The sequence below is a fragment of the Leiobunum rupestre genome, chromosome 11, assembly GCF_980474605.1.
Source record: "Leiobunum rupestre chromosome 11, qqLeiRupe1.1.hap1, whole genome shotgun sequence".
Taxonomy (NCBI): domain Eukaryota; kingdom Metazoa; phylum Arthropoda; class Arachnida; order Opiliones; family Sclerosomatidae; genus Leiobunum; species Leiobunum rupestre.
In genome coordinates this window covers 47,017,349-47,040,676 of record NC_143394.1, presented here as the reverse complement: position 1 = coordinate 47,040,676, position 23,328 = coordinate 47,017,349, and the positions used below count along the sequence as shown (strand labels likewise).

Genomic DNA, 23,328 nt, shown 5'->3' with positions numbered 1-23,328 from the left:
ACTTTGCGAACTTTGCCGCAAGCTTAAAAATAAACAATGAACACTTAACCTAAATTTAATCACTTTAAAATTAATTAATTAATGATAAATTTATTTAACGCCATTTACTTTTTATTTACACATTATGTATAGTCTTTAGTACTGATGACAATGGCTATGGCAACACTGCCTAAATCGACGGCAGCCGCCATTGCAGCCGCTATCGGTTAAGTTATCTGGACCAAGAAATTCAAGTATTTAGATTTATTTGACTTTAAATTTAACTAACATGGCCGAGAAGGAGGAAAATGAGGCTACTATAGCAACAGATATTGTCGTCACAAAATACAAAATGTCCGGCCAAATAGTTAATGGCGAGTATTTTAATTTTTTCTCTAACCCTAAATTTAGTCTTAGATGACACTATGGAGGGGACACCATTGACACATGGCTGTTTTCAAATTGAACTGCCTTATCAAAAACATTGAATTTACCCGTTTAAATTAACCAAAATTATTTTCAGCTTCAATATTCTGTATCAGTTTTAATGAATTTTTGGGTGTCACTTATCCCTGTTATCAAAAAAGTCATGTGTTAATTGTTTAGATTTAGGTTTACGTAAATTGCCATATTTTAAATTGGGTGAAATGTAACATAAGGTGTCTTTCTAGGGGTTCTGAAAACTTTGATTGGGAAATGTGTCACTGATGCAAGTGTTATGAACATTTGTGAGCTAGGTGATCAACTGTTAGCGGAAGAGACCAATAAAGTATTCAAAAAAGAGAAAGAAATGAAGAAAGGAATTGCATTTCCTACCTGTGTCTCTGTCAACAATTGCATATGCCATTTTTCTCCTCTTAAAAGTGAACCTGATTATGTTCTGAAAGACGGAGATATTGTTAAACTGTAGGTTCCAGCTTATTTTTACAAGTTTCCTTTGCTTCTTATCTTACAATGTATCATTTAGTGATTTAGGTGCTCAAATTGACGGCTTTGTTGCAGTTGTTGCTCATACGCTCATTGTTGGAGCTTCAAATGTAAGTATTAAATGTTACAAAATGAGAGTTATAAATTAATCAAATTTTTTTGTAGGATAAGAAAATAACCGGCCGTAAGGCTGATGTTATAAAAGCTGCCTTTTACGCTGCTGAAGCAGCATTGAGGCTTGTAAAGCCAGGTGAAGAGGTACTTAAAGCCAGATTTTAAATCTAACCTTTAAGTGATTGCTAACTTTACACTTATTTTTTTTAGAATTCATCTGTAACAGATGCCATTCAAAAAGTAGCTGAGGCTTTTAAATGCAAGCCTGTTGAAGGTTTTATAATTGTTAGACATAACCATGTGTCAATCATTTAATATCTTGTATTTTAGGTATGCTCTCTCATCAATTAAAGCAAAACCGAATTGATGGTGAGAAATCAATTATACAAAACCCAACAGAAGCCCAAAGGTTCGTTTTCACTTTCTATAACAAGGAGAGGAAAATTTGATAATTTATACTCATGGACATTTTACAGAAAAGAACATGAAAAATGTACCTTTGAGCTTCATGAAGTTTACGCTGTTGATGTTTTAGTTAGTACTGGTGAAGGAAAGGTAAGATAAAAAAAACTTGTAGACTTGTAAAGAGCTACTATTAATTATCATACACAGGGTAGAGAAATGGATACCCGTACCACAGTTTATAAGAAAACAGATGGTGTTTATCAATTAAAAATGAAAGCTTCTAGGGGTAATTGCATTGATATAAAATATTCCTATAGAAAATACTAGGCCTGTGCGAGTACTCGTCTTGAGTCAGAGTACTCCCAACGTTCTAATATATTATTCTTATGAGTACCGAACTCCCAACGTCTTAATATATTACTCTTATGAGTACCTGACGTCCTTTGTCAAGGCTTACAAATTATTAAAGTGGACTCTAGTGAATAAATATTCCAACGAGTCCTTTTTTTACAAGTCTTACGTCTCCCAAGGAGTTTGTTATTCTTTCTCTCATTTTTTAAGGCATAGTTGCCTTCAATGGCTCACAACCAGTTGAAATCCCGTAATCGCGCTATGGTATTTGTTTTTATTTTTATGGTTATTTTGTCCATAACAGAGATCGTTAGACTTACCAAGCTGGCATCTTTTCCGATTTTATTTTCGACTTCTGCACTCTACAAAGAAGAGAGGATTTTTCTTTGTGCTGGTGACGCAGCTTTAGTTTTTTACAATAGTCTTAAGAAGTTAAGACTTTTAGTTTACTTAAACTACTATGAGACTCTTAGAAGTTAGAAGTGGTTCTGTACGGTTAAGGCTGGCTATGCTCGACCAGAAAATTAAAACTCTAACAAATTTTAAAGGACCCTAATGAGTACTCGGGAATTGGACTCGAGACACGTGAGTACAATTCTCCAGGACTTGAGACTCGACTCGAAACTCTAAAAAGAGGACTCGCACACCCCTAGAAAATATGAATAATATTAATATTTGATGATATTGACAGCTTTTTTTAGCGAAGTTGATAAGAAGTTCGGAAATATGCCATTCACGTTAAGGGCTTTCGAAGATGAAAAGAAAGCTAGAATGGGTGTAGTTGAATGCGTAAATCATAAGCTTCTAGAACCATTTACTGTCCTTTACGAGAAAGAGGGAGAGTTTGTGGCTCAATTCAAATTCACTGTCCTATTAATGCCTTCTGGTTCACACAAAATAACCTGCAGCCCCTTAGATTTGGATAATTATCAGTCAGAATACGAAGTTGAAGATGAGACGTTAAAAGTATTGTTTAATTTTTGAAAGTTCCATTCACTCTGTCTCGTAATGTAATAATGGTCAAACACTTGAATTTCAGGGCCTTCTAACTCGTTCTGTAGCTCCTAAATCTTCCAAGAAGAAGAAAAAGAAGGCTGAAAAGGCCATGGCCAATACTATCGATGGGGTTGACGCTGGGAACAAAACCAACGATCTTCAAGTTGCGGCTGAAGATTAAGAACTTTTTTAAGAAAATAGGTATAGTGGGTTGCGTTATTGTGAATTAGAAAGCATTGCAAATTCCATTTTTCTCTCGTAGATGTTAAGGAATTGTATTTGGACATCCAAAGGACGAGAGTTCACTCAGCAAACTTAGTACTAAAGTGGCTCAAAAATTGTTTAGTTTACTGCTTCAAAGAAAGTTCTTTTTGTTGGACCATTCTTTTAAGAAATTTGTAAGTCAGGTTTAAATTTTTGATGAATAACTAAAGTATTACTGTAAATGAAACAAAGTTTCTGCTTTGTCAGTTTTTGTACTAATCTCCCTTCCAGACTTATTTGATACAATATTTCCTTAAAGCTAAGTAATTCTGATTTAATCCAAAAAAATAAGCACTGCCACAACGAATCTATCAAAAGTGTTCAGTTTTCTGGATGTAACCAAATACCCTTCATCAGAAAAAGACTAATAAAATAATTGGGTTATAAATTTGCAATTAACTTTGAATTTAATTTGTTATTTAAAACTAAAATCATTTGCTACACCCTCTTTCGATGGGTTGTCCAAAGTTTGAGAGGTGGCTTATAAGGAAACAGCTGCTAGGAAAGAGTTAGAGATGTTACATTAATAGATGGTGAAAGATTAGACATCTAACTCCCTCCAACGTATGCTCTGTTACACTACTAGAAAGATGAAATTGAAGTTTCGATATATTTTCATTTTGGTCTTTTTGAAAACCATCATTTACCGTTCAATCAAAATGACGATAACCTTTAAAATTAACAAGACCATTCTGTGGTTCAAGGTTTTTTATTTTTATTACAAACGATATTAGCGAAGCGTAGCTCCATATACCTTGCACTCCTTCAACGGAGCGGCATCTCTTTAAAGCACAGCCAACTTTGATCTCGCGCAATAACGGCCAACCAATTCGCCGAAATTCCGTGAGCAAGAATTTTCCCGATATAAAAAGCGTGGCACTGCACTCATACATTTTTTTTATATTGGCTTCAATCATGGACTGTAAATTTACAGTCCGTGCTTCAATGCAAAAACTATTCTAAAAATAATATTTCGCTAGGGGCGCTCAAACCATACAGATATCTTTTGCTCGTAGGTTAACATAGGAACTTCAACGAATGGTTTGGCGGCTTTGGCCACTATAGCGCGAGATCACGGTTGGCCGTGCAACTCACAATGTCAGTGGACATTTAAAGAAGTTAATAAACTTAAAACTGCCGGATTTTAATCTCATAAGCAGACGATTTGCTGTACACAAAGCGTCTACTTAGCAAGCGAAATTCTAGAAGTTTGTGAGTTACTCAATGCAATCTTAAAAGGCTAATGGAGCTATGTAGTGAGATTTATTAATGGGAGTATGAACTGCCATACTTAAAATGGCCGGCCTAATTCCCCATTTCTGACACTAACAAGTAAGTTTATCAGAAGCTATAGGTGACTGCTGCTAGTTACGTTAACAAGTCGTAGGGCGTGTTAGCAAACGATTTTAGGTGTAATACCAAAAGTAAATAGGAGGAGAAAGTCTGGCACTTGGGTCCAACCGCACGACGTCTTATTTGAGGGGTAAAATGGTTGGGCTTCGGAAATGACTCCCCCTCGCCTCTTTACAGGGACACTAAGGAATCGGTTGTACTCCGCCATGATGAAAAATAGTTCTCTATAAAATACGTGAATATTAAACTTTTGCTTTCGATAATTTGGTTAATTTAGTTCCTAAATAAAGTAGATATATGATAGAAACTAAAATGCGACATTTTAAAAATAATAACACGACTTTTGAAAAGAAATAAACCGTAACTAGAAAAACGATCACTTAAATCGTGGAGAGCGTGGCGCCATCTAAGAGCAGAGATCGGTACTAATTGGTATATCTACGATGTTAAGGCCTAACAATTTGCAAGTTTAACTGAAATAATAGATATAGCTACGAGCTGTTTTTGTTTATTTTACAATTGATGTAGTAATTATTAATTAAAAGCAACTGTTATCGAAGGAAATAATGGTCAGCATTTGACAGAGAGACTATTTGAAATCGCGAGGCGGTGACATGGTTGCCAGGGAATAAAATTCAAAATTTTCATCTTGAGCGCGGACCGGAATACCACAAATGCATTATTTCGCGCGTAATGTGCCATCATTATTGGTTAAAAATATCACGTGATCACTAGCTCTTTAAAAAGGGTGTCAAGCATGGTGGAAGGTAAAATCTGAAGGCAGTGATAGACTTTCTCCCCCAATTTACTTTTGGTGATACTTACTGGAAATATAAAAGGACGACACTTGTGGTCCAGAAGATCGACACATTTTCCTAAAATTAAATGTCACCTGAAATTCGACTTTCTGATATCGAACCGGATATATGACATGTGTTTTGATGGATTAATTGGTCCAACCACTATTTTTAAGTCACTTGTCGAAATTGTTTATTGGGTTCTTGTAGAAAAGGTTTCAAAAAAATATAATTTTTCTAACTGACCATGATATAAAAGGAAGGTTTGACCCAAATTTGTTTAGCTCAAAATAGAAAAAGTTATTATTTTGGTACCTCTTTACAAAAATGTTACAATTGACGGATTTTGAAATGACGTTTTAGCGCGCGACACTACAGGTACATTTCTTGGGCACACTGCCTTCTTTGCGTGCTTTTTTTACCATAACATGTAGAGGTATTTTCACGCGCAAAATGAATTTTAAAAGCCGTCAATTTTGGAATAGTTAAAGGTTTCATCACTTACAACGATAGCTTACAACTCTTCAGGCTATGATTTAGGTTAAAATACATGATTCCAGATGTATATAATATAAATAATTTATCTAGGTTAAAAAAATAAACATTTATCTCGAGGCTCAAATTATTTTGCCTAGCTATATGAAATGTAAAACTTATTCTGTTTATGTATTCCCACTGAATTATTTTTTCTTCCAAAACGTATTTTCAAAAATCAGCTAATAATATCAGCAGTATGGGCAGATGAATACTTATAATAATAATAATAATAATAATAATCAGCTAGGCTAATACCCAAGGCACCACCTTAGGCCTAAGTCATCGAGCGACTTTTAAAGCCCTTAATTCAGGTGGCTGGGTTACAATGCGTAGGAGGGTGGTGGCAAGCCCTGCATGCCACGAGATCGAGCCAACAGCTCCCTACACTAACTATTACTGTTAACCTTGACAAGTTTTTATCTCGTAAGAGGCATCTTATAAGCTTCTGGTGGTACTTAGAACGAAATTGTAGAACAAGTACCTGACGCCAGTGGCCAAGATACAAGTAATAAAATGCAAAAAACGCCTAGTCATAAGGATCAAAGTTTGGATTTAGGAAGAACACACTCAGCGGGAAGATACAGGATGTCTCTTGAATTTAAAGTTTCCAAATTCGCAATATTTCATCCAAATATTTTTAAAATTCACGTTTTCTAAAGAGTAATATTTTTAAAATTCGCTGTATTAAATTTTGAAAATTAAAAATTATTGATTAATTGAAATACATTTTTGCACTTTATCCTTTAAAGCTCCATATCTTCGGAAATTGACGGATTTTGAAATGACGTTTTAGCGCGCGACACTACCGGTACATGTCTTGGGCACACAGCCTTCTTTACGTGCTTTTTTGACCATAACATGTAGAGGTATTTTCACGGGCAAAATGAATTTTAAAAGCCGTCAATTATGGATCTACGGAAATTGAAGATGTTTTATAAATAAGCGCTTCAAGGAAATCGCCAAGATTTAATATATCCGACCGGCAAGTTTATTTGGTGCTTATTGAAATCTACGTTTTCCCTGTAAACAGAACGTCGTGTTTTTGCTAAGCCTTAATATGTTAAAAAAAGCTACCTGTTGCTGTTGGTTATAACAAGAATGTATTTATTTATACTCAGGGAGAATGAATATGTCGAGACTATCGACGGACACGTCACGCTAAGGGGGGGGGGAGAAGGAGGTCTTATTTTTTGCGTTCTCGCAGAAGGGTTAATCGCGTCTTAAAACGTAATATTTAAGAACCAATGAGATTGCAGTATTATTTGATTTTATTAAAGCGGAGGAGCATACCGGGGGCCCCAACGGGTGGAATTGGAGAAAAGCTAAAAATAATCTCGACATATGCATTCTCCCTGAGTATAAATAAATACATTCTTGGTTATAATATAAAACGAAACAGCTATTGCATACCGTACAGGTGAAAAGTTGCCATTATTTCAATAAGCACTATATAAACAGTAACTTACAGGTCCTGGCTCTCGGAAACATTCCTTCTTGGCGATTTCCTTGAAGTATTTTTATTGACGAAAATTCGGGAGCGATTGGAAATCATTCTACAAGTGGGACTGTCATCCGTTCAATTTGGTTGTTTGTAGTTGAGCTTCACAGAAAATAGACAAAGGAATAGAAATTTAATCTCGGGATAAACTAAGGTTACTGACTTCCGGAAATGTTGTGACATAATATTTATAAATATTATTTACTAGAAGTTTATCACGTAAAAGTAATAGTTTTCCAATGTCGAGATAGTTTAAAGTCGTCTCAAAACTATACAGTTTCTATTCCTCTTCTACATTTTCTTTGGAACGATCATATCCACCTCCAAACTACGGTAACGACGTCACCGCGTTTCGGTTTTCATAGCGGCCAACTTTTAATATGCTATATTTCCATCTGCTAAGTACACACTTCTTGATTTATCGCCCGCTTAGTAGACGAAAATCCAGGAAACCATGAGCTTCTTTAGTGATGTGAATTTACCATTAACTTTTTTTATTTAATCAAAATAATGGTTTTATTCTTTTATGTCACAATAATTATTAAAACCGTATTTTAATTTAACCATAGCCTTAGGTTACATTAAACTTAGAGAAACCTGCTAGATAACCCCTTCGAAATACATTTAAATTTATGGAACGTGCATGAAATCAGAGTGCCGGGAATTCGGAGTCTTTAACAGGAAAATGATTTGGTTTTCTGGTCCATTATAAAATGTAATTGTTTTTCTTTTATTTGAAGTTTAACAAAATATTTTTGGGTGTTTTTTGCTTTATGAAAATAATTGTTTAGCCGCTACGTGGCTCTTTTGTAAACTGAAAAGGCTGGTAGGTTTATTTGGCCGTAGTTTCCCAAAACTCCTTGGTAAAGTTTAGTTTTTCCAGTATTTTTACACTTTTTAATTATCGTTTATTACGTTAATTATGTTTTTAGCGTTAATTAACGCGGAACAAAATAAACATCGCGGTTTCGTGTAATAATGAAATATACAATCGCTGACAAAGCGTCTAGAATGAATACCAAAAAAAACTTTGGAGCATTGTCAGGAAAACGAAAAATTCTTCTCGTAAGGTAGACTCTAAGACTCCTCGGTTTTTTCTCTGTCGTTGCCGAGTTCACGTTGGGGTAAAAGGGGGAATCGACCACCCACTTAGAGGTGGGGCTGACGCTATACTCGGCCCGTGGAAAAATCAACTGAAGCTGCGAAAGTGAAAACATTAATTCGACGGAAACGGTGGGTCTCCATCTTCTCGCGAACTATCAATTGAATTTCAACTCCACTATAATGACAACGGGGAATTTGTTTTGTTGGCGAAATAGCGCGGGTAGACCTATCGTGCAACACGTATATCTCCAACGCTATAATCTTGCCAAGATAGAGCAATCCAATTTCATTTTATTTATTTTTTCCTCCGGGGCTTTGAAGAAGAGTCTTACGGCTCCGTAAGAAAGAATCAAACCATTTCTATTTCGCGTCAAGTTTGAGTCTCGCGTCCTACGTTGTGGCGATTCAATTCAATCAAAGTTGATTGGCGCATTCTTCGACCGCAATCGGTGTCTGGGCGATCCTTTAGCGAAAGGAATTTCGAAAATTCCTCGAAAGGGATCGATAAAACTAGCGGGAAGACCGAGATCAGAGATTCGCGCGCGCGGCGTTTCCAGAAGCGAGCGGGATGCGAGTCAGCCGCGCCACCGTCCTCCTTTTTCTGCTCGCCATCCTTCGCGCCTCTCAGCAATCGGCGATTCCATCCGCCTCGTCCAAGTCTTCGTCGTTGAAGGACACCTATTCCGGCAGCGACTATGAATCCATCATCGCGGATGAGCCGCGCGAAGACGACGCCAGGGAGAATGAAGAGGATGAAACGGAGGACGACGACGATAAGGTTATCGTCATCCTCGTAGACGGAGTACGCTGGGATTACATCGCCCGAGATCCCAGCCTCAAAGGGTTCCCGCAAATAGCTCAAGATGGCGTTAGGGCCAAGTATGTCAGGCCGGTTTTCCCTAGTAATTCGTATCCAAACTGGTACAGCATTTCCACAGGTATTATTACTATTATTCCGATAAAATCATTTCCAACAGTCGTCTGAACCCATCCATTATTTAGGGTTGTACCCTGAAAGCCACGGCTTTGTTCAAAACAACATGTACGATGCCAGTCGGCAGGAATTCTTCTTGATGTTACCTAACCCGAACGCCTCAAACGCTCATTGGTGGACCAAAGCCGAACCTATTTGGATTAATTCTGAACGGTTTGGCCACAGGTAAGAAAGAAAAGATAATAGTTCTAATTGACTCCAAAGAAACTCTGGCTATAGTTCTAATAGACGCAAAAGACACTTTGGCGATAGTTCTAATAGACGCAAAAGACACTTTGGAGCTAGTTCTAATAAACTGCAGAGACACTTTAGCGATAATTCTCATAGACGCCAAAGACACTTTGGAGCTAGTTCTAATAGACGCCAAAGACACTTTAGTGATAGTTCTAATAGACGCCAAAGACACTTTGGCAATAGTTCTAATAGACGCCAAAGACACTTTAGTGATAGTTCTAATAGACGCCAAAGACACTTTAGTGATAGTTCTAATAGACGCCAAAGACACTTTGGCAATAGTTCTAATAGACGCCAAAGACACTTTGGCAATAGTTCTAATAGACGCCAAAGACACTTTAGCGATAGTTTTAATAGACTGCAAAGAAACTCTGGCTATAGTTCTAATAGACTGCAGAGACACTTGGGTGATAGTTCTAATAGACGCCAAAGACACTTTGGAAATAGTTCGAATAGACGCCAAAGACACTTTGGCGATAGTTTTAAAGACTGCAAAGAAACTCTGTCTATAGTTCTAATAAACTGCAGAGACACTTTAGCGCTAATTCTCATAGACGCCAAAGACACTTTAGTGATAGTTCTAATAGACGCCAAAGACACTTTAGTGATAGTTCTAATAGACGCCAAGGACACTTTGGAGCTAGTTCTAATAGACGCCAAAGACACTTTAGCGATAGTTTTAAAAGACTGCAAAGAAACTCTGGCTATAGTTCTAATAAACTGCAGAGACACTTTAGCGATAATTCTCATAGACGCCAAAGACACTTTGGAGCTAGTTCTAATAGACGCCAAAGACACTTTAGTGATAGTTCTAATAGACGCCAAAGACACTTTAGTGATAGTTCTAATAGACTGCAGAGACACTTTAACGATAATTCTCATAGACGCCAAAGACACTTTGGATATAGTTCTAATAGACACCAAAAACACTTTGGATATAGTTCTAATAGACACCAAAGACACTTTGGAAATATTTCGAATAGACGCCAAAGACACTTTGGCGATAGTTTTAATAGACTGCAAAGAAACTCTGTCTATAGTTCTAAGATACTGCAGAGACACTTTAGTGATAATTCTCATAGACGCCAAAGACACTTTGGAGCTAGTTCTAATAGACGCCAAAGACACTTTAGTGATAGTTCTAATAGACTGCAGAGACACTTTAACGATAATTCTCATAGACGCCAAAGACACTTTGGATATAGTTCTAATAGACACCAAAAACACTTTGGATATAGTTCTAATAGACACCAAAAACACTTTGGCGATAGTTCTAATAGACGCCAAAGACACTTTGGCGATAGTTTTAATAGACTGCAAAGAAACTCTGGCTATAGTTCTAATAGACTGCAGAGTCACTTTAGCGATAATTCTCATAGACGCCAAAGACACTTTGGAGATAGTTCTAATAGACGCCAAAGACACTTGGGAGATAGTTCTAATAGACACCAAAGACACTTTGTCGGTAGTTCTAATAGACGCCAAAGACACTTTGGAGCTAATTCTAATAGACGCCAAAGACACTTTGTCTGTAGTTCTAATAGACGCCAAAGACACTTTGTTGGTAGTTCTAATAGACGCCAAAGACACTTTGGCAATAGTTCTAATATACGCCAAAGACACTTTAGCCATAGTTTTAATAGACTGCAAAGAAACTCTGGCTATAGTTCTAATAGACTGCAGAGACACTTGGGCGATAGTTCTAATACGCCAATGAAACTTTAGCGATAGTAATTCTAATATACACAAAAGGTGGTTTCTTTAAGTAATGCTATGAAGTCACTTTACTTCGATTCTGTGGTGGCGAATAGTTCGAGTCGGGGTAAAAACGTTTTTCCAAAATGGCTGCCCGTGGCCTTTTTAGCAGATAATTCTGGCTAGCAGGCGACAAAATCCGATTTACTCTCTTAACACCTCCTTTTCAGAAGGAGTAAAAAGAGTAGCCCTAATACTCCGGAACGAGCGAATAAAATGTTTTAGGCTAAAAAGAGTACACTTTTAGCCCGAGAACAGGCGAAAAGAAGCCACCTAGTGATACTTTGGCGATAGTTCTAATAAAGGTCAAATAAACATGAACGTTCACGGTTCTAGATCGGCTTTGTATTGGTGGGGTGGCTGTCGTACCACTTTTGGCGGCAAACACGCCTCAGCCTGCCTACCTCACACGTCTTGGGAGACGAAAAATGAGGAAGTGAGGGAGAGATTGCACGACGCGGTTGAAAAGATGATGGAGGATCAGTTAGATTTCATCGGCTTGTACTACGGCCAAGTGGATCATTATGGTATATGAACATCTTGACACGCATTGATCAGCACGGAATGTAGAAACGTAACTATATTGCAGGCCACATCTACGGACCCGATTCGCCTCAAACTAAACGATCTTTGGCCGATATCGATACCATTCTTTTTGAGCTGCAAGAGAATATTACCAAGAAGGGTTTCGACGATACCGTACGCTCAATTCTATTCCTTTTGCCCTCGCAAGCGGCATACCCTAAGCCTTTGCGTAGTAAATAAAGGTAATTTTAATGTAGATCAATATTCTCGTTGTGTCCGATCACGGTATGACGTCCACCCATCCGAACGAAGTGACGTACGTGAGTTTGGAACCCTTTTCGAATATGATTCGCTATCAGCTGAATTCCGTGTCGTCCTCGATGATACTCCCCGAAGACGGGAAACTCGACCAAGTATGACGATTTGTGACGTCACGAGTTTGGACTTTGATTATATGTAGTCTCTTTCGTTCTTACGTAGTTGTATAAGAAATTAATAGACAGCAACATAAAGGGGATTCACGTGTACAAGAAAGAGGACATTCCCGAAAAGTATCACGTGAAAGAGAGTCCACTGGTGCTACCCATCTGGATCCAAGCTGATAAAGGCTATTACATAAAACCCTTGAAAGACGTTCAAAAAAGTCTCAACAATGGCACAACCGTTTATCACGGCTACCACGGTTACGACCCATTTGAAGTCTCCGATATGAACACCATCTTCTTTGCCAAAGGACCCGGTAAATTTGAAATCTAAATAAACCCGGTAATGATTATCCTGCCCTATCCCCATTGCCCTTTGACGCGGAACTTTAGGGGGTTGTTGCTAAATTACGAAAAACTGTGACGTCCATTTGACAGCGTAGACATGGGCTGGGCTTGAACTACATCAAATCTCAGACCGCTTATAAACAACGCGACTAATAACGCCTTACTGAAAATATTTGTCTCTTTGTGGAACGTTTTGGTGGCGCCATCGTTTGTCCGTTATTGTAAACTTATAAGGTGCATTTTAAATATAATAATTCATAATGATTTTTAAAATATTTAATATTTTATGTAAATATTAATTTAATAAGAACCTTCAAAGTCCTCATTCGAAATAATCCCTGAAATATTTAATATTTTAACTAAATACTAATTTACTAAGCACCTTCAAAACCTTTGGAAACATGACATTCAAAAAACTATCCGCGTTTCTTTGAGTCGAATTTCTCTACGTAATGAATGTATTAATTTTCCTGCATGAGCTGCATTAGGTAGTTTGCCTTTATTATGACGTCACTCACGCCCCCCTCGACAATTGCCGATTCCAAATTTACGTTTTTGCGCGCGACAATGCCTTTACTGTAAGAGGTAAAGCAGACTTATTTACCTGCTTTTAAACCCTAATATGGCGACGTATTTTCACGCGCAAAATCTATTTTAAAGTCCACTAATTGTTCGATGGGCAACGTTTTGAACAAAGGATCTAGGACAAAATCCCCCCGGGACATAATCCCCCGGTGTGCTTTTCTAAGACAAAATCCCCGAAATAAAAGACACAATCCCCCCCTCTAAAAGACTAAATCCCCCCAAGTAAGTCCAATTTGATTTTAAAGTTTTGGCCTAATTTTTAAATTTAAATTAGATTAATATTTCAATGTATTAATTTTATTTCCACCACAACCTAGACCATTTACAATATTTTCAATGACACGTGTTAGTAGAGTAAAAAAAAAGTTTTAGCTTTCTCCCCAACCAGGGTAAGTCGAATTGGAGCAGCCAGACATAACTTTCAAAACAATGTGTATATTAAATATAAGTAAAATAGAGTAAATAAAATGGTTCTAGCTTTCTCCGCAACCAGGGTAGGTAAACAGTAGATCGCATTTTCTTTATTATATGCCAAAAAATTAGCTTTTGATTATAGTACCTTAATTATCGTTCCTTGGCTTGAGTCGTTATGTATATAAAACATTTTTCCAAGAAATTTAGCATCGTCCGTCGGCCGTTTGACTATAAGGGCAATACAAAGACTAACGCATCTAGTATTCAAGTGTTCCCCGTATTGGTGCCTAACGGCGCCGCGCACTCACTTCGCTCGAGCGCTGGGGGCGCACGGCGCCACCCCAGCCCCTTTCTTGCTATCACGATGGCCCGTTTATAACGCAACCTAGCCTAACGCACCTGGTATTATTTTAACCAATATTAACTTATTCTAATTTATGCTACGATGTAAGAATTATCCCGAAAGTAGGGAGTCAGTTTTACCCGAAAGTGAGCTTATACCTAACCGAAAGTAAATTAACACCTACCCAAAAATAAACTAAAACTTATCCGAATGTATATTACAACCTGGCCGAAAGTAAAACTACAATCTACCCGAAAGTAAGCTACAACCTACCCGAAAATAAGCTACAACTTACCCGATAGTAAACAGCCAAACTAACCTAACCTAACCTAGAAATTGACGAAAATTCTGCAAAAACGATCCGCCGTTTTGGAGGTATTTTGTCCGAACAATCAATTGGAATGGGGGGATTTTGTCCGAAAAGTGAAATTAAATGGGGTGGATTTTGTCCGAACAATCAATTGGAATGGGGGGATTTTGTACGAAAAGTGAAATTAAATGGGGTGGATTTTGTCCGAACAATCAATTGGAATGGGGGGATTTTGTCCGAAAAGTGAAATTAAATGGGGTGGATTTTGTCCGAACAATCAATTGGAATGGGGGGATTTTGTCCGAACAATCAATTGGAATGGGGCAATTTTGTCTGAAAAGTGAAATTAAATGGGGTGGATTTTGTCCGAACAATCAATTGGAATGGGGGGATTTTGTCCGAAAAGTGAAATTAAATGGGGTGGATTTTGTCCGAACAATCAATTGGAATGGGGGGATTTTGTCCGAAAAGTGAAATTAAATGGGGTGGATTTTGTCCGAACAATCAATTGGAATGGGGGGATTTTGTCCGAAAAATGAAATTAAATGGGGTGGATTTTGTCCGAACAATCAATTGGAATGGGGGGATTTTGTCCGAAAAATGAAATTAAATGGGGTGGATTTTGTCCGAACAATCAATTGGAATGGGGGGATTTTGTCCGAAAAGTGAAATTAAATGGGGGCATTTTGTCAAGGAGAGTACCCGAGGTGTTTATTGCCGATTTTGTTCAAAGTCGGGCGTAATGTAGACCTATATGAGATATGAAATTTCCCAAAAGGAGACGTTGCACTACCCATTCGATTTGCCATGGCAACCGAAAATGTTTTTGACCACTTACAACCAAAATAAGATTTTTTCCTTATTTTACCCAAAATGTGTTACAAATTTACCCTAAAAATGTTTCAATTTTCCCTAAAAATGTTTAAATTTACCCAAACTTGATGAAATTTACCTAAATGTGGTCCAAATTACACATTTCGTGATTTTAAAAAATTTTCAAAATTTTCGTAGCTTGGACCCTGTGAAACCGAGAAAATCCCATGCTTTTTTAAATGGAGATTTTATGGTTTTAAGTGATCAAAAACATTTTCGGTTGCCATAGCAAATCGAATGGGTAGTGCAACGTCTCCTTTTGTGAAATTTCATATTTCATATAGGTCTACATTACGCCCGACTTTGAACAAAATCGGCAATAAACACCTCGGGTACTCTCCTTGACAAAATGCCCCCATTTAATTTCACTTTTCGGACAAAATCCCCCCATTCCAATTGATTGTTCGGACAAAATCCACCCCATTTAATTTCATTTTTCGGATGCACCGATATGGGTACAGCCGATATATCGGCCGGCCGATATATCGGCTAATCGTGGCCGATAATATCGGCCGATATATCGGCCTAGGATAGCCGATATATCGGCCGATATTAACAAAGTTACCTATCACAATATTATGCTTTTTTGTTTACTCTCGTAACCACCTGTTAAAAAATGATATGATCTAAGGCTTTTGGAGTCTAAAAACCACTTATGATTCCTGACCGTTTTGGACGCGAATAATTATTTCCTACAACAGCGATCAAAAAGAAACACTAGAAAATGTTTTTTTAATACCAGAAATATCGGCTAATATCGGCCTCGCTTAAGCCGATATTGGCCGATACCGATATTTGAAAAATTAGCCGATATATCGGTTACCGATATATCAGTGCATCCCTACTCTCCTTGACAAAATGCCCCCATTTAATTTCACTTTTCGGACAAAATCCCCCCATTCCAATTGATTGTTCGGACAAAATCCACCCCATTTAATGAAAAAAAAACCGGTTTCGGGCGGTTGTTTGTACGATAATGGCGGCGCCCAGTAAAAGTTTATAAAAAGAGTGTATTGAAAAGCACGGAGAAGACGCGTTTCTCCCAATCCACCTCACGCTCTTCCAGTATACTCCACTCCTCCCCTTACAATTTAATCAAATCGCTCTGTTATCTCATTGGTTAAAATTCCACCAGAACGGTCGAGAAGTGTACCCGATAATCATTTATTCCTAGTAGCATAAGCCTATCATAAGGTCCCCATAAGCAAAGGCTTAGGCTAAATTTTTGACGATCACATACCCGTTATTAAGAGGTAGGTATTCAAAATCTGCATCTCCTAGTGGTTATGTTATCAACTGAATTTCGCGCGTTGCATGATGAATGCGCAGACGCCGTGCGCGATCGTTCTTAAACTTAGAACCAGGCTGGAGAAATCTCCGCCGCGAGCCCTTAGCACCGTAGCCAAGGCTTAAGCCCCATTTTCATGCTCGCTGGTAGCGGATATAAATCGTCAAAATTCGCTTCCGCCACTCGCAAGCGTGAAAATAAATCTAAATTATCTGTTTGAAACAGATCGACGCGGAAAGTGAAAAAGTGTATAGCTGAAGCGGATTTTGTTGATTTTTACCCGCTACCAGCGAGCATGAAAATGGGGCTTAATTCACAATTTTATCACTTTCAAACTTAAAATTAACACTTATCGTTGTAAAATGATTCATCTGAAGGTATTAATTTTTCGAATTTGAAATTTAGACGCGTTTTGTGTGGCATTTATCAACCCGAGCGTGGCTGCTCTACCAAGTAAGATAATATTTTAGATGTAGAAATATGGAAAACGAAGATGGCGCTACTGCCCTATTGTTGTACGCTAATTTTCTTCTCTCCAGGACAACGCCGTTAACATGGGCCCCTATGATAGACCTTTGCTTATGGGAACCTTATGATAGGCTTATGCTAGTAGCGATATGTAGATTCATGATGTAATTTCTGACAGTTTTAATTACTTTTTAATTGATTGGTTTACTTTTAACTGGTAAAGCTTTCAAGAAGAATTACGTCAGCGAACCACTGGAAAACGTGGATTTCTACAATTTGATTTCGAATATTTTGGAGATTGAGCCCAAGCCGAACAACGGGTCCGTGGAACGCTACAAGAAGCTTCTGGACGACGACGATTCCGCGTCGGACGTCGAGGAAGATTACTCACCAGATGGCGCCACTCATCTACGATCTATTTTCGCGTCCAACCTCTTGGCGCTCGTCCTTTATTACGGCACTTTAAAATGTATAGAATGAAGAATTTCACGCGGCGGCTTTGCCTTGTTATATTATTCACCTAGTGCGGTACATTAAATAGTAGTTTTTAACCATTCGCATCTTTTATATATTTTATAATTTTGGTAATGACGATATTTTATATATATGATCCTTAAAGGGCAACGCAATTCGTGATGCAGGGAGGACGAATGTATTAGATCTTTTAGATCAAAACAGCATCTGCGCATGCGCCTCTGGTGGGGGAACTTAAACGTTGGGGGACACAGAGTAAGACAACGCCTGGATTTAAAGTAGAGGGCGAGTGAAAGCGGGTTTGGCGCATGCGCAGATACAGATTTTATATATAAGTTAAGATTCCCACCTGCATCATGACTCGCGTTGCCCTTTAACTCAAATGTTTTATACCACATCATCTACCCTAGTTAAAGTCAACAACCAAAATCGTAAAATGAACGTCCGTTCCGATTGCTTATCGTGACGTAAAAAGCTGTTGAACTTTCCACAGCCACTAGTCGTTTAAAATTAATGAATCAAAATGGCGTCTAACAAAAATCTACGTGCGCTTTCAACAACCATACGTTCGTTAAATATATCAGAAAAACCTGCTCGTCGAACAGCTTAATTTGATACCATCCCAATACCTATTGTGACGTCACACCCGGAACAAGTAAAAATCGTTTAACAACTGTAGCGATTTTCCAGATTCACAATCGGGAATGGATGAGACGTTTGTTGAATAGATGCCACTGACATTGTGAGTGGAAGCTAGAAGCAACAAACACAGCACTCCACACGAGGAGAACGCAACCCGCCGAAAGTCGTGCATTTTCATGCGTACGTTTTTCATTGGTTAAACGCTTTAGCGCCTGCTGCCGTCGGAAGGGGAAAATTCGGAAATTGTCTTCCCCCTTTCCGTAAAACGCTTAGGGTAGAAGCTCCTCCATTGAAATTTGCTAGCTGAGTTCTCCTTGTGTTTGTTGCTCCTAGGTGGTAGCTACTTCAGTACCATCATTCTCTAATCTAATTACAAGGTGTACTAATATTCATAACTTAATCATTTTTAATCTTTATACAGTTCTGATTTTAATCAGTTTTAATCAAGGGAGTGAGCTACCTCATTGGAAAGCCGACCACTGGTGGAACGTAGCTTTAACTGTGCAAAGTTATCCCTCAAAATAATTCAATTTTCCTATGCCATAAAATTTCCGTGGGTTGCTACTACCAGAAGTGTATAATATGTCTCTTACGATATAAGTATCCATCTAGGTCTTTAAAATGAAACACCAATTCTGTTGGACGCTAAATGTCGGCTGTGTATAAACTGTATACCACATCAAGGCTCAAAATTAACCGAGTCTATTTCTTCGCATAAATTTGTGAAATGTAAATATTACAGTGCGTAGGTATATTTATCTTTTGATAAACCATATTTTACCAATGAAATAATTTAAAAAAATCAGCAGGAGCCTGCGAATTTACATATTTGAAGCGAATAACATTTGCAGGATAGGTAGATGATATATATATATTATATACTTATGCGTAAATATTCATTTCCCAAAATTCGCGTAAATATTTATTTCCTAAAATTTGCGTAAATATTAATTTCCCAAAATTTGCGTAGATATTAATTTCCCAAAATTTGCGTAGATATTAATTTCCCAAAATTTGCGTAAATATTCATTTCTCAAAATTCACGTAAATATTTATCTCCTAAAATTTGCGTAATATTAATTTTTCAAAATTTGTCGGTAGATATTCATTTCCCAAAATTTGCGTAAATATTAATTTCCTAAAATTTGCGTAGATATTAATTTCCCAAAATTTGCGTAGATATTAATTTTTCAAAATTTGTCGGTAGATATTCATTTCCCAAAATTTGCGTAAATATTAATTTCCTAAAATTTGCGTAGATATTAATTTCCCAAAATTTGCGTAGATATTAATTTCCCAAAATTTGCGTAAATATTAATTTCCCAAAATTTGCGTAGATATTAATTTCCCAAAATTTGCGTAGATATTAATTTCCCAAAATTTGTCGGTAGATATTCATTTCCCAAAATTTGCGTAAATATTCATTTTCCAAAATTTGCGTAAATATTAATTTCCCAAAAATTGCGTAAATATTAATTTCCCAAAAATTGCGTAAATATTAATTTCCCAAAATTCGCGTAAATATTTATTTCCTAAAATTTGCGTAGATATTAATTTTTCAAAATTTGTCGGTAGATATTCATTTCCCAAAATTGCGTAAATATTCATTTTCCAAAATTTGCGTTAATATTAATTTCCCAAAATTTGCGTAAATATTCATTTCTCAAAATTTGCGTAGATATTAATTTCCCAAAATTTGCGTAGATATTAATTTCCCAAAATTTGCGTAAATATTCATTTCTCAAAATTCACGTAAATATTTATCTCCTAAAATTTGCGTAGATATTAATTTTTCAAAATTTGTCGGTAGATATTCATTTCCCAAAATTTGCGTAAATATTCATTTCTCAAAATTCACGTAAATATTTATCTCCTAAAATTTGCGTAATATTAATTTTTCAAAATTTGTCGGTAGATATTCATTTCCCAAAATTTGCGTAAATATTAATTTCCTAAAATTTGCGTAGATATTAATTTCCCAAAATTTGCGTAGATATTAATTTTTCAAAATTTGTCGGTAGATATTCATTTCCCAAAATTTGCGTAAATATTAATTTCCTAAAATTTGCGTAGATATTAATTTCCCAAAATTTGCGTAGATATTAATTTCCCAAAATTTGCGTAAATATTAATTTCCCAAAATTTGCGTAGATATTAATTTCCCAAAATTTGCGTAGATATTAATTTCCCAAAATTTGCGTAAATATTCATTTCTCAAAATTCACGTAAATATTTATCTCCTAAAATTTGCGTAGATATTAATTTTTCAAAATTTGTCGGTAGATATTCATTTCCCAAAATTTGCGTAAATATTCATTTTCCAAAATTTGCGTAAATATTAATTTCCCAAAAATTGCGTAAATATTAATTTCCCAAAATTTGGGTAGATATTAATTTTTCAAAATTTGTCGGTAGATATTCATTTCCCAAAATTGCGTAAATATTCATTTTCCAAAATTTGCGTTAATATTAATTTCCCAAAATTTGCGTAAATATTCATTTCTCAAAATTTGCGTAGATATTAATTTCCCAAAATTTGCGTAGATATTAATTTCCCAAAATTTGTCGGTAGATATTCATTTCCCAAAATTTGCGTAAATATTCATTTTCCAAAATTTGCGTAAATATTAATTTCCCAAAAATTGCGTAAATATTAATTTCCAAAAATTCGCGTAAATATTTATTTCCTAAAATTTGCGTAGATATTAATTTTTCAAAATTTGTCGGTAGATATTCATTTCCCAAAATTGCGTAAATATTCATTTTCCAAAATTTGCGTTAATATTAATTTCCCAAAATTTGCGTAAATATTCATTTCTCAAAATTTGTGTAGATATTCATTTCCCAAAATTTGCGTAGATATTTATTTTCCAAAATTTGCGTAGATATTAATTTCCCAAAACTTGCGTAGATATTAATTTCCCAAAGTTTGCGTAGATATTCATTTCCTAAAATCTGCGTATATAATTTCCCAAAATTAGCGTAAATATTTATTTCCTAAAATTTGCGTAGATATTAATTTTTCAAAATTTGTCGGTAGATATTCATTTCCCAAAATTGCGTAAATATTCATTTTCCAAAATTTGCGTTAATATTAATTTCCCAAAATTTGCGTAAATATTCATTTCTCAAAATTTGCGTAGATATTAATTTCCCAAAATTTGCGTAGATATTAATTTCCCAAAATTTGCGTAAATATTCATTTCTCAAAATTCACGTAAATATTTATCTCCTAAAATTTGCGTAGATATTAATTTTTCAAAATTTGTCGGTAGATATTCATTTCCCAAAATTTGCGTAAATATTCATTTCTCAAAATTCACGTAAATATTTATCTCCTAAAATTTGCGTAATATTAATTTTTCAAAATTTGTCGGTAGATATTCATTTCCCAAAATTTGCGTAAATATTAATTTCCTAAAATTTGCGTAGATATTAATTTCCCAAAATTTGCGTAGATATTAATTTTTCAAAATTTGTCGGTAGATATTCATTTCCCAAAATTTGCGTAAATATTAATTTCCTAAAATTTGCGTAGATATTAATTTCCCAAAATTTGCGTAGATATTAATTTCCCAAAATTTGCGTAAATATTAATTTCCCAAAATTTGCGTAGATATTAATTTCCCAAAATTTGCGTAGATATTAATTTCCCAAAATTTGCGTAAATATTCATTTCTCAAAATTCACGTAAATATTTATCTCCTAAAATTTGCATAGATATTAATTTTTCAAAATTTGTCGGTAGATATTCATTTCCCAAAATTTGCGTAAATATTCATTTTCCAAAATTTGCGTAAATATTAATTTCCCAAAATTTGGGTAGATATTAATTTTTCAAAATTTGTCGGTAGATATTCATTTCCCAAAATTGCGTAAATATTCATTTTCCAAAATTTGCGTTAATATTAATTTCCCAAAATTTGCGTAAATATTCATTTCTCAAAATTTGCGTAGATATTAATTTCCCAAAATTTGCGTAGATATTAATTTCCCAAAATTTGTCGGTAGATATTCATTTCCCAAAATTTGCGTAAATATTCATTTTCCAAAATTTGCGTAAATATTAATTTCCCAAAAATTGCGTAAATATTAATTTCCCAAAATTCGCGTAAATATTTATTTCCTAAAATTTGCGTAGATATTAATTTTTCAAAATTTGTCGGTAGATATTCATTTCCCAAAATTGCGTAAATATTCATTTTCCAAAATTTGCGTTAATATTAATTTCCCAAAATTTGCGTAAATATTCATTTCTCAAAATTTGTGTAGATATTCATTTCCCAAAATTTGCGTAGATATTTATTTTCCAAAATTTGCGTAGATATTAATTTCCCAAAACTTGCGTAGATATTAATTTCCCAAAGTTTGCGTAGATATTAATTTCCCAAAATCTGCGTAGATATTAATTTCCCAAAATTAGCGTAGATATTCATTTCTCAAAATTTGCGTAGATATTCATTTCCCAAAATCTGCGTAGATATTAATTTCCCAAAATTAGCGTAGATATTCATTTCTCAAAATTTGCGTAGATATTCATTTCCCAAAATTTTCGTAGATATTAATTTCCCCAAATTTGCGTAGATATTAATTTCCCAAAATTTGCATAAATATTCATTTCTCAAAATTTGCATAAATATTCATTTCTCAAAATTCACGTAAATATTTATCTCCTAAAATTTGCGTAGATATTAATTTTTCAAAATTTGTCGGTAGATATTCATTTCCCAAAATTTGCGTAAATATTCATTTCTCAAAATTCACGTAAATATTTATCTCCTAAAATTTGCGTAATATTAATTTTTCAAAATTTGTCGGTAGATATTCATTTCCCAAAATTTGCGTAAATATTAATTTCCTAAAATTTGCGTAGATATTAATTTCCCAAAATTTGCGTAGATATTAATTTTTCAAAATTTGTCGGTAGATATTCATTTCCCAAAATTTGCGTAAATATTAATTTCCTAAAATTTGCGTAGATATTAATTTCCCAAAATTTGCGTAGATATTAATTTCCCAAAATTTGCGTAAATATTAATTTCCCAAAATTTGCGTAGATATTAATTTCCCAAAATTTGCGTAGATATTAATTTCCCAAAATTTGCGTAAATATTCATTTCTCAAAATTCACGTAAATATTTATCTCCTAAAATTTGCATATATATTAATTTTTCAAAATTTGTCGGTAGATATTCATTTCCCAAAATTTGCGTAAATATTCATTTTCCAAAATTTGCGTAAATATTAATTTCCCAAAAATTGCGTAAATATTAATTTCCCAAAATTCGCGTAAATATTTATTTCCTAAAATTTGCGTAGATATTAATT

At 35.4% G+C, this 23,328-nt stretch overlaps 2 protein-coding genes across 2 annotated transcripts; both read left to right on the top strand.

Annotated features, from left to right (window-relative positions):
* The first annotated feature begins 139 nt into the window (after positions 1–139).
* Positions 140–3,413, top strand: LOC149923067 (proliferation-associated protein 2G4). Its single transcript, XM_090164295.1, has 11 exons — positions 140–353; positions 651–885; positions 947–1,016; positions 1,072–1,164; positions 1,231–1,294; positions 1,351–1,429; positions 1,497–1,575; positions 1,633–1,711; positions 2,468–2,742; positions 2,816–2,973; positions 3,035–3,413. The coding sequence occupies exons 1-10, from the start codon at positions 269–271 to the stop codon at positions 2,951–2,953; spliced, it is 1,197 nt and encodes a 398-aa protein (XP_090020421.1). The 5' UTR covers positions 140–268; the 3' UTR covers positions 2,954–2,973; positions 3,035–3,413.
* A 5,246-nt stretch (positions 3,414–8,659) lies between these two features.
* On the top strand, positions 8,660–17,438 carry LOC149923066 (glycerophosphocholine cholinephosphodiesterase ENPP6-like). Its single transcript, XM_090162885.1, has 7 exons — positions 8,660–9,263; positions 9,328–9,484; positions 11,645–11,835; positions 11,898–12,007; positions 12,091–12,246; positions 12,314–12,572; positions 17,108–17,438. The coding sequence occupies exons 1-7, from the start codon at positions 8,894–8,896 to the stop codon at positions 17,362–17,364; spliced, it is 1,500 nt and encodes a 499-aa protein (XP_090019011.1). The 5' UTR covers positions 8,660–8,893; the 3' UTR covers positions 17,365–17,438.
* The last annotated feature ends 5,890 nt before the right edge of the window (positions 17,439–23,328 follow it).